The 11598-nt window shown below is 41.8% G+C and overlaps 1 protein-coding gene across 1 annotated transcript; it reads right to left on the reverse strand.

Moving 5' to 3' along the window:
* Positions 1-3694: 3694 nt before the first annotated feature.
* On the reverse strand, positions 3695-9900 carry rpl23 (ribosomal protein L23). Its single transcript, XM_075453537.1, has 5 exons — positions 9843-9900; positions 8379-8462; positions 7721-7849; positions 4380-4493; positions 3695-3816 (listed from the first exon to the last, which is right to left on the reverse strand). Exons 1-5 carry the CDS (start codon positions 9853-9855, stop codon positions 3734-3736), a joined length of 423 nt encoding a protein of 140 aa, XP_075309652.1. The 5' UTR covers positions 9856-9900; the 3' UTR covers positions 3695-3733.
* Between the last annotated feature and the right edge of the window lie 1698 nt (positions 9901-11598).

Here is an 11598-nt window from a genome sequence, read left to right on the forward strand (position 1 = left end):
GCCACTTTTTTCTTTGAATTGAGTCTAATCAGTAACCATACATTTTAGGTACAGATACAATTGTTTTCTAGCTATATGGGTATTTTCAACACAATCTAAATAGAGTCTCATTTATGTGCAGAACTATTTGCTTGCAGCAGTCTACATAAAATATCCACAAATATACTGTGTCCTTGGTTTGCAGTTATATGGATAGATTTGGTGAAGTGCCAGCAAGTGGGAGTTGATATCACTGACAGAGGGGGAAACACATGTTGAATGCTGGTGGTCGTCTGGTTTCTCTCCAATCCTACTGATGTCCATCTGTACACAAACGAGCCGGGGACGTTCAAACACAGGCTGAACTAACAGATGGTGTGTATGTAGTTCATGCCAGTTGCACTTTTATATTCTACTTTAACGCGGTTGCAGGTTGCAGTTAGTGTCACGTTCCTTTACGCTTGCATTGTTGTGTTCCCTCCATAACCACCATCCTATTTGTCTGCAGAGAACAGACAGGTACATCATCTAGCTGTGGTACATGACACAATTAGATGTTCTGCCGTACAGGATTTAACCTGCTTATTCATATCTGAATCCTAAATTCCTTCCTTCTAAGGTCCTACATATCATTGCATTTCCAGAGCATATCCCACAACAGAGAAACAAACAAACACACCTGGTGTTCTTAAACCATCTAGTGGTTGTTCTACAGTATTGCATCAATTATAGTCTCAAACTGTGTCAAAAATCTCACATTTGGAACTCAGTATAAATAGTTATAGAACATATCTGAAACAGTAGACCATTTGAAAACATAGTAAGAAGCACGTTAACTTTAAACATGCACATAAAAGAGAAAACGTTCATATTGCTCCCTGAGCGCTATGAATGGCTGCCTACCGCTCCAGTGTATATGGCCAGGGCCGTAACCAGGATTTTTTAAATACCGAGGTCAAATATTGCGAGTGAGTGAGTAAGTGAGTGAGTAAGTGAGTGAGTGAGTGAGTGAGTAAGTGAGTGAGTGAGTGAGTGAGTGAGTGAGTAAATGAGTAAGTGAGTGAGTGAGTGAGTGAGTAAATGAGTGAGTGAGTGAGTAAGTGAGTGAGTGAGTAAATGAGTGAGTGAGTGAGTGAGTGAGTGAGTAAGTGAGAATGAATGTGAGTCAGTGATTCCATCTACCCTGTAGAATGTTCCTTTTCTCCTCATCTGTGTAGGAATTTTTGTATTTATAGCTTGCCGGATCATGGATGGAAAAACTTGTACTTGGACGTTCTTCATCTTCACCTGTCATTTCCCTTTCTTTATCTCCTGACTCTGTTATTTCTTCCTCTCCTGACTCAGTTCTTCCCCTTTCTTCCTCTACTGACTCTCTCTCTTCAACTCCCTGATTCTCATCCTCTCCTGTGTCATCTGTTTTAAAATATCAGCAGCAGCAGCAGCATCACCATTAATATTATTGTTATTATTAGTAGTATTATTGTTATTAATATTACATTATTATTATTACTACTATTACTATTGTCACCACCATCACCATGCATATGCATGACCCACTAAAAGGTCAAATGAATGAGTTGGGTTATTGGTCTAACCGATGTGCAAAATTTTAGACACCATTTGCAATAAAATCCAAATGGTTCATTAGGAAAAATGCAATCATTTTACCTAAATTAACATCGTAGAATGTGCCAAACAGACCACAAGATGTTGGCTGTATTTTAGATGTATAGTCTCAATTCAATCCATTCACTCAACACAGAAAAGACATAGGTATCATGCTGGGCCTGACAACTAGCTAAATGCTGGTAAAACTTGGCTTCATAATGCACCATGAGCAGCACAACTAACCTCAAGATTGTGTCATATGAGAGAGTACACGGGGTATTTCATTCTGTTATTTTGCCCCGTGTGCATCATCAATTGTTTTTAAAGTAAAAGAAAAATATAAGTTTCTGACCCAGTTTCTATTAGTCTGCTTTATTTACATGTAGGAAGCCATATAGCACTGAACAAAACTAGCTAGTGAGGCTGAATGACCACTAGCCAGTTGGCACAAAACTGTCAAGCCCTGATTAAAAAAAAAGTTAGCTTAACAGCCCAAGCCGTGTCACGATTCCCAATAATTTCATTACAGGTCGCGACTTTTTTTTTTTGGAAAATCGAATTGAGAGAGATTTGTGTGCAGTGTGTTTGTGCCGACTGGAAAACAAAATCCTAACCAAGGGGCTTTGTGACTGTTGCTTGAAATGCTGAGGACAATGATCTAGCATCCTCCTATTCCTAGCCGCGCTTTGAACGCATATGAACATTATGAACTGTCACTCATTCTCACTGGCGATTGGCGAAATGAACTCACCTCCTCTCTTTCTTTTCCCCTGGCCAGTTGGCTTTCCAAAGCTGAGTTTAGTTTGTTTAGTAGATTTCTTCATCTTGCTTCCATTTCCTAGCTGACTTTCGCGTCGAAGCTGCCTAATATGATAAACATGTTTCCAATGTTGGGTGGCGTATTTCCGCTCAGTTTTAAAATATAACGTGATAATAAAGGGATTCTGTGGACTTTTATTTTCAGAAAAACAAATGAGAATGCATGCTGATCTTTCCACCAATCAAAGTCAGAACGATTTTCATCATATATTAATTTGACATTTCTCTGAATAAAAAAAAAAATGAAAAAACACCGGGGAAAATACCGAGGTCATGACCTGTGTGTCCTCAATGCTGGTTACGATACTGTAAATGGCATCCGTCTCCATGAGTGTTTGACCCAAACAGGTGCCAACCTGGATGGGTTAAATGTGGAACAGTAATTTCATGTATTTATATGCATCTACATGAAAATAAAGTCTCTTAATCTTAGTTACAACTTTTAAAGAAATATTTCCCAGTCCAATTCCTCAGGATCCACTGCCCTCCACGTTTTAGATATTTCACTAAGACACATCTAGCTCAAATTGTTGGGCTGATTACAGGCTTAAAAATAAAAAATAAACCTGGTGCCTTGGAGCAAGAAAGCATGTCCTTACAGGACAGTGGGTCCCAAAGACTTGATTGGGTTTAGAGAGCTTCATCAATAATGCAATATCATAATCTGTTCAATTCAGTTTATTTATATAGCGCCAAATTACAACAAATGTCATCTCAAGGCACTTAAATAATATAGTCCAATTCAAGCCAATTGGAGTTCAATTCATTGTAATCATAATTAATTTCAAAATAATCCAATTCATTCAGAGCCAATAGTAAATTCAAAAACAATTTCCTCGCTAAGGAAACCAACAGATTGCACCGAAACTTGTCTTCAGTCCAATCTCCCGTCCTGAGCGTGCCTGAGGCGACTGGAGAGGAACGACTCCCTTTTAACAGGAAGAAAGCTCTGGCAGAACCAGACTCAGGAAGGGTGGCCATCCGCCTCGACAGAGAATATGTGGGACAGCCCAATGATAAAGAATTACAGTAGTCCAATCTTGAAGTAACAAATGCATGGACTAGTTTTTCTGCATCACTCTGAGACAGGATGTTCCTGATTTTAACAATATTACGAAGGTGAAAGAAGGCAGTCCTAGAAACCTGTTTTATATGCGTGTCAAAGTATAGATTCTGGTTAAAAAAAAAAAAAAAAAAAAAAAAAAAAAACCCTTCCAACTCTGTTGCATCCAGATACAGCAGAGACCGCTTCCATTTGAATGCTAAATAAAACCACCAGGGCATATGGTCTGATTAACAGTTTTTATTGAAAACATACAGGTCCTGATCAAGCTATGCTGCCAGCATTGGAGGCGATCCTGGGCCACAGGTCAGCACACTCTTTGGCAACTGGGCCTGTGATGGCTGAACCTGCAGATACAGATAAGAAACGGTGTTAAAGTCGTCACAACAGGGCAATTAATTAGATAAGGTAGGTTGACACAAGATGAAATTACAACTATAACTGAACTATCACAGTAACGAAGAATGGCAACGTTACAAACTAATGCCGACTTCCATTACTGGATGCACGGAATCAGTCAAATATTGAAAGTTGTCTCATCCCTGATTGAGATCAGTCAGCCACAGTAGGTCGCTGCCGTCTCACCCACAGTGATGAGGTCAATGTTCCCTTTTACGACAACTCACCCAGCCACTGAGCAGACAAAGCAAGTGCTTTTGAAAGGGAAAATACATTCCAACAATGTTGGAACCCACCACCTCCATCAGCACTGAAATAAGTTTATAACTACTGCGATGCAAATATCTCACGAGTAAAATGCGCACCGATGCTACTTTGCCAAAAACAAAACTTAAGATAAACATATGTCTGCGTATCTGATGACGATACTAATGCAAATTCTATAGTTAACATGGAGAAAAAAAAAAAAACAGCATTACTGATGGAAAAACGGATCTGGTCAAGTAACCACCTTTCATTTCTCCTTTGTTGTTTACTATGACACCTGCGTTGTCTTCAAAGTAGAGAAACACCCCATCTTTTCGCCGATACGACTTCCGCTGCCGAATCACCACCGCAGGATGCACTGTGGAGAGAAGAAGAATTCTATTCAGATCATTCAAAGCAACATGACACACACAACTTATGTTGAAGTTCCCATGAAATGACAGGGAATGTCAGGCCCAGTCTGTCATCATTTGTCTGATGCACTAACATGACAATTTTTCATCTGCTTTGTGCCAAATCCAGAAAAAAAGTTGATGAAACATTACTGTAACGCTTTGAGTGCTAGTGGCATGTAATAGTGGAAATACAAGAAAGCGAGCACTGAGGGCAAGGCCTCCAACTCTCACACCAAGGCTTTGCCACAACCAGGACTTCAACCAGCTTGCTCAACCAGTTAAAGCAATACTATAGAACTTTTCAAAAAGCCCATTATGGAGCTCCCCCTACAGACTTGGAGGTAATTCTTTGCAGCATGCTAGATGTCCAGAGACATCGTCGGCCTCTCTTTCTCTTCCTTGCTTCATCAGTCAACGTCTTCTGTTTCTTCGGTGCCTCTGCCATGATGATCGTACTGACAATGTTGCGCTAGCTTAGCCTTATACCTGGGAGCGTGAGAGGGGTCTATTTGTTTTTGCGGTAGGTGTGCCAGAAAGGAAGTCGAAGTACTTCCGCTCAGCTACCGGGCCGGTCCAGCAAAGTTACATAGCGCAGTTATTCCAACTCAGACCCCCAAAGGGCATAGGAGACAGGCCAATCGTAATATTAAAACTCATTCTAGCTGCACAATTTTTTTCAAGCTGTTATTTTAAGGTAGAAATGTTACATAGTATTGCTTTAAGCAACCTAGTGACATTAAAATACAAAATATATAGAACAACTAGTCTTCGCTGGACCAGATTAAAAGTACTTAAAATGCCACATTTTCTACATGGATTCTGAAAAACAGAGACGTCACTCGGGAGAAACTGGCTGTTGGGAGCAATTATTTAATCCTACAACACTTCTATCAAATTTACCAACTATTGTATCACAATTTTTTTGGTGCAAATCTCTCGATGTTTTGAGTAGGAGACCCAAAGCTAAAGTACAACTGAACTATCACAGTAACGAAGAATGGCAACGTTACAAACTAATGCCGACTTCCATTACTGGATGCACGGAATCAGTCAAATATTGAAAGTTGTCTCATCCCTGATTGAGATCAGTCAGCCACAGTAGGTTGCTGCCGTCTCACCCACAGTGATGAGGTCAATGTTCCCTTTTACGACAACTCACCCAGCCACTGAGCAGACAAAGCAAGTGCTTTTGAAAGGGAAAATACTAGGGCTGTCCACGACCAAGGATTTTGTTGGTCGACCAGTGGTCGTCATTTACTCCGATTAATCGACCCCCCCCCCCCCCCCAAAAAAAAAAAAATTGAAAAAAAATTTGATTTTTTTTTTTTAAACAACAACATTTACCTTTAATGCCCGGCTGCCACATCTATGCGCATTTACCAAAATGTTTCCTGGTTCGTCTAAACACTAGGCCTATAGCCTACACAAAAATAATCAATTGACTGCTCAGTTCTTCTGTCGGAGAGTGAGAAAAAACCCGACGTTAGTGACCATTGGCTGACAAGCAGAATTTTACAAGCTTCAAGTCTGCCCTCTCTTTACACGGGCAAATTATTTCAGATTTTGACATTCTGAATGTGTCACAAAAAATAATCAGAAAGACAGGCGGAGTTTGAACATTCTGACCGCGATTTGGATCTCACCACGGTCCAATGGAGGATAACAGACAGTGTCGGTGCTGAAGCCGATGGTCACACTTACCGAGTTGCTTTCACAAGATGTTAATGCATCTCTCTGCCACGCTGCCCATGCTCATAAACGTGAAAAGACGTCACCAAAATAAAATAAATAAACCTGTTGCTGCGCGAGGATGACAGCGCGGCCGTGATCTGTGTGTGGTAACGGGGTCAGAAAGTACAGCGGTGACCGGCCATCTCTGTTCCAGAAGGCGCTCCAACATGCAGTGGAGTTCCATCTCGTGGAGACATCCTGGATGAGTTTGTGTTCAACAACGTTCTGTTGTATTTGTTTTTCAGTGAGAGCCGCTGTAGCCTTGGCACTTTTCTTAAAATGTCCAACAAGACGTCTGGCAGCTGCTATGACACGGCAAATGGGATCTTTTTTAAGAGCCGCATTGATGCACCGCTGCAAAGTGTGCCCTGCGCAACGAACTTCTTGGACGTTACCCCAGGACGGGTTACGCGCTAACTGATCGTTCTGTCCTTGTGACACGAAATTACCTTTTTGATTTGTTTGACGTCTTCCTTTGTCAAGCCCTTCAAATTAAAAGTCCCGGGAGCCCTTTGACGAGACGCGGCTTTTTTTTTTTCCTGCGACCAATCAACCAATGGAATTTAGTCGACTGGTAATTTTTTTGGTCGACCAACGACCAATCGATTATTTGCCGTCAGCCCTAGAAAATACATTCCAACAATGTTGGAAAAACAACACGTGCTTTCAGAACTCCTCACATTTAACTTGTAACGAGTAAGACAAATGGAGACAGCCAGTAAATATCAACACGTTCTTAAAATGGACCACTAATATTAATTCAACACACATGCACATTTCAGATTAAACCATCCATTACATTTTAGATGCTCATTTGAACACCTGGAAAACAGCACAATTAATTACTACATAAACTAGCAATTAGCATACCATCACTCACCTCAACCCTGTCTGCAGTCACTGAGGCAAATAAGCAAGAATGACCGCAACTTAAATGTAGAGGTGTGCACCACACCCGGTACAAGTTTCAGTCAATTATTTCATGTATCAAACATTTAACAAAAAAAACAAACAAAAAAAAACAATGCAAATGCACCATTTACAATCAATAGCTCTTTTCACAAATCCACAGCAGAAAAGGTTTACAATAAAACGATTAACCCGCCACTGTTCCTCCTGACGTGTGATGTCTGACACAGATGGCTCAGCCATGCATCGAGTTGGTGTTGGGTATCAGAATGCAGACCATTGTTGGTTAGAGCTGTAAGATGCCGAATTACCTGAACACGTGGCCCTTTTCACCTCTATTACTATCTCTCAAGCCAACTCCAACACACATATCACATCCAACTTCTTGCTGCCTCTGTACTTTCACACTCGACACTGGTGCACAACAAAAATAAAGCAGTCCCAGCCTGAAAGGTATACGTTGAAAAGCCTTGTGGATTCCAGTCTATACTGCATGAATTTCTTTGTGCCAACCAGCAGTAACTTGCACAGTGATTGTTCTTCCACTTACCCTTCTTCCTGAGCTCTGGCTTGCCTTTCTTGACTGTGGCCATGACCATGTCACCCACTCCTGCAGCAGGCAGACGGTTCAGACGCCCCTTGATGCCCTTCACAGAGATTATGTACAGGTTCTTAGCACCTATAGAAGAGGGGGAGAGCAACACGGTGAAAACAGAACAGTAGTGTGTGTGTGTGGGGGGGGGGGAGATTGGAAGAGCATCCTCCTGCTCCACTGTGACACATTTCAGAGCTTGTCTCATCCCTGATTGAGATCAATCAGCCACAGTGGGTCGCTGCCATCTCACCCACAGTGATGACTTCAATATTTCCTTCTACGACAACTCACCCAGCCACTGGGCAGACAAAGCAAGTGCTTTTTGAAGGACTGCACAGAGAAAATATGACTAAAAAAAAAAAAAAAATCTCAGTGTTAGCCTAAATAAAAGACCATATCTAAGGGGCACTTTTACCATTACAGTCCTCTATCACCTGCAACATTATACCCAAACCAAATGTAAAAACACCCCTCGAAACAAAGTCAAGAATTTACATGAGAAATTTAGCCATGTTGCAAGTATAAATGTTTATGTAAATAGAAACTAAGTTTATCATATCTACACAAATCCACACTCAGTTCATAATATTACAACAGGGTTTTTGAAGCAAACCTGTGTTGTCGGCACAGTTGATGACTGCTCCCACTGGGAGACCCAGTGAGATGCGGAACTTTGCTCCAGATGATCCACCACGTCCTGTTGGAATAAAAACGGTAAGAATCAGTTGATCATCAGTGACTTTTAGAAAAATGCCAATCTTATTCAAGTTAAAGCACAATCCGTTTGGGCCATCCCAGTTGAAGCCACTCTACTCTACTCTACTGCAAACTAGACTGATCCACGTAAAGCTCTCATCATACACATGAAATGCTTTACTTCAACAGTTATGACAGGGGACAAATGTAACGATTTTCTTTTTTTTTTTAAGAGAGCAGGCATTATGCCATCTGAGAATTTCAGCTTGAAACATGCCAAATGAATTGGAAGAGCATCCTGTTCAACTGTGACACATTTCAGAGCTTGTCTCATCCCTGATTGAGATCAATCAGCCACAGTGGGTTGCTGCCGTCTCACCCACAGTGATGACTTCAATATTTCCTTCTACGACAACTCACTCAGCCACTGAGCAGACAAAGCAAGTGCTTTTGGAAGGACTGCACAGAAAATATGACTAAAAAAAAAAAAAAAATCTGTTAGCCTAAATTAAAGACCATATCTAAGGGGCACTTTTACCATTACAGACCTCTATCACCTGCCACATTATACCCACATCAAATGTAAAAACACCCCTCGAAACAAAGTCAAGAATTTACACGAGAAATTTAGCCATGTTGCAAGTATAAATCTGAACTGAATTCTCGTGTAAGTTTTAATATTATGTTTTTCTCATTGAAAAGACCTGAAAAGATTAAGCTCAGGAAGCGACGGGAAAATCCTTTTAAGAAACTGACATTGCAGCAAATGCAAAAGCATGTTACCAGTGTGCCCAGTTCCAAACAGGGAAATCCGTTCTCCTATTCAATATGTATTATACAAATTGAAACTGACACTGACCAGGTTCAAATATTACCAACAACACAGATACCTAGCATTCGGCAGCCGGCATGAACTTATTCATCGGTTTTTCCCCACAGTAGAGCGTTTCGCACCCGTTTACGACGCACGCTACATACATACCGGCTCTTACTAGCTTAATTTGCTAGCACGACCTAGCTCCGACCAATGTGTTTCACTTTAAATGTGCAGTAAAGCATTCTTAATTAGGATTTCATGATAATAGACTCCAACTTTGCGACAATTCACTGTGTCTATTTAGCTAAGAATAGCATATGTGGATTTTCAGTCCAACTTTACTCGCTGGCTGCCTACATGGTGGTGTCAGTCAAACATGGCTTCCGTCATCTAACCCTGTGAAAATGCTATCGTTGAATACTCGTCAATTGTTCAATAAAAATTAAAACGACTCACATAAAACATGTCATCTTCACCTTAATGTCACACACAAACAAAATATAAAACACTGTCGTTTCGTAAAAGCAGCAGATGAATATGGATTTAACAGGCAGGGTCTCATACCTCTCTTAGACATTGCGGCGGTAGGGAAAGAGGAAGACGGAGAAAGGAATTGTGGGATATAAAGTCGAAAAGAAGTTCTTCCGGGTCATAGACGTGTACGTTAGTGATGTGCGTGTTGTCTATGATGTGCGATACCACCAATTTTTTCATTCTGATCCGATAGAAACTAAAACTAAAGGTTATTTTGTCTATATCGATTATTTTTACAAAAGCTTAACGTGTTTAAAATGGAATTTAAAAAAAGAAGAGTATATTAAATTATAGCCACCCAATGACATCAAAATTCGGATTATCTCTCTTATTCTTTATTTAAAGAGCTTTTTCAGTTTTCAGTACGTTTTTACTTTTCAGTCCTGTTACCAAAATTCATGTGACATCTAAAAAGCATGTTTAAAAGCATGTCAACGAATCCTTTGTTTTCCCCCAAAGAAAGTGTTTATTCCAATGGAAAGGTTGTTTACATTTTCAAATAATCAATATTTGTGACTAAAAAATCCCATACACAGAAGTTGTATTTTTCTAAATGATCCAAAGCCATATTTATCATTTCAAGGAGACCCAAAGCTAAAGTTCATCAAAGTTGTTATCAATGATGTAAATTATTAAACAATTAGATAAATGATGAACTAAATATAATGGAAAAAAGCATTTTATCTTTTTATTATTATGGCACTTTTTATACAAAGAGCAGAGCAAAGTGCTTTACATGATAAAATCAATACATACATAAACTGACACACAACATCACACATACACCCCCCCCCCAACCCAACTTGAGCAACATCAACAAAAATCCATCCATCCATCCATTATCTTCCGCTGGTCCGGGGATCGGGTCGCGGGGGCAGCAGCTTGAGCAAAGAGACCCAGACGTCCCTGTCCCCGGCCACTTCCTCCAGCTCTTCTGGGGGGACCCCGAGGCGTTCCCAGGCCAGCCGAGAGACATAGTCTCTCCAACGTGTCCTGGGTCTTCCCCGGGGCCTCCTCCCAGTGGGACGGGCCCGGAACACCTCACCGGGGAGGCGTCCAGGAGGCATTCTCACCAGATGCCCGAGCCACCTCATCTGACTCCTCTCGATGCGGAGGAGCAGCGGTTCTACTCCGAGCCCCTCCCGGATGACCGAGCTTCTCACCCTATCTCTAAGGGAGAGCCCAGACACCCTGCGGAGGAAACTCATTTCGGCCGCTTGTATTCGCGATCTCGTTCTTTCGGTCACTACCCACAGCTCGTGACCATAGGTGAGGGTAGGAACATAGATTGACCGGTAAATCGAGAGCTTCGCCTTCTGGCTCAGCTCCTTCTTCACCACGACGGGCCGGTGCAGAGCCCGCATCACTGCAGACGCCGCACCAATCCGCCTGTCAATCTCCTGTTCCATTCGTCCCTCCCTCGTGAACAAGACCCCGAGATACTTGAACTCCTCCACTTGGGGAAGGATCTCATTCCCGACCCGGAGAGAGCATTCCACCCTTTTCCGGCCGAAGACCATGGTCTCAGATTTGGAGGTGCTGATGGTCATCCCAGCCGCTTCACACTCGGCTGCGAACCGCTCCAGTGAGAGCTGAAGGTCACGGCCTGACGACGCCAACAGAACCAAATCGTCCGCAAAAAGCAGAGACTTTTCTGAGGTCGCCAAACCGGACCCCCTCAACGCCCTGGCTGCGCCTAGAAATTCTGTCCATAAAAATTATGAACAGAATCGGTGACAAAGGGCAGCCCTGACGGAGTCCAACCCTCACAGGAAACATGTCCGAC

The sequence above is a fragment of the Odontesthes bonariensis genome, chromosome 21 (assembly GCF_027942865.1).
Source record: "Odontesthes bonariensis isolate fOdoBon6 chromosome 21, fOdoBon6.hap1, whole genome shotgun sequence".
NCBI lineage: Eukaryota > Metazoa > Chordata > Actinopteri > Atheriniformes > Atherinopsidae > Odontesthes > Odontesthes bonariensis.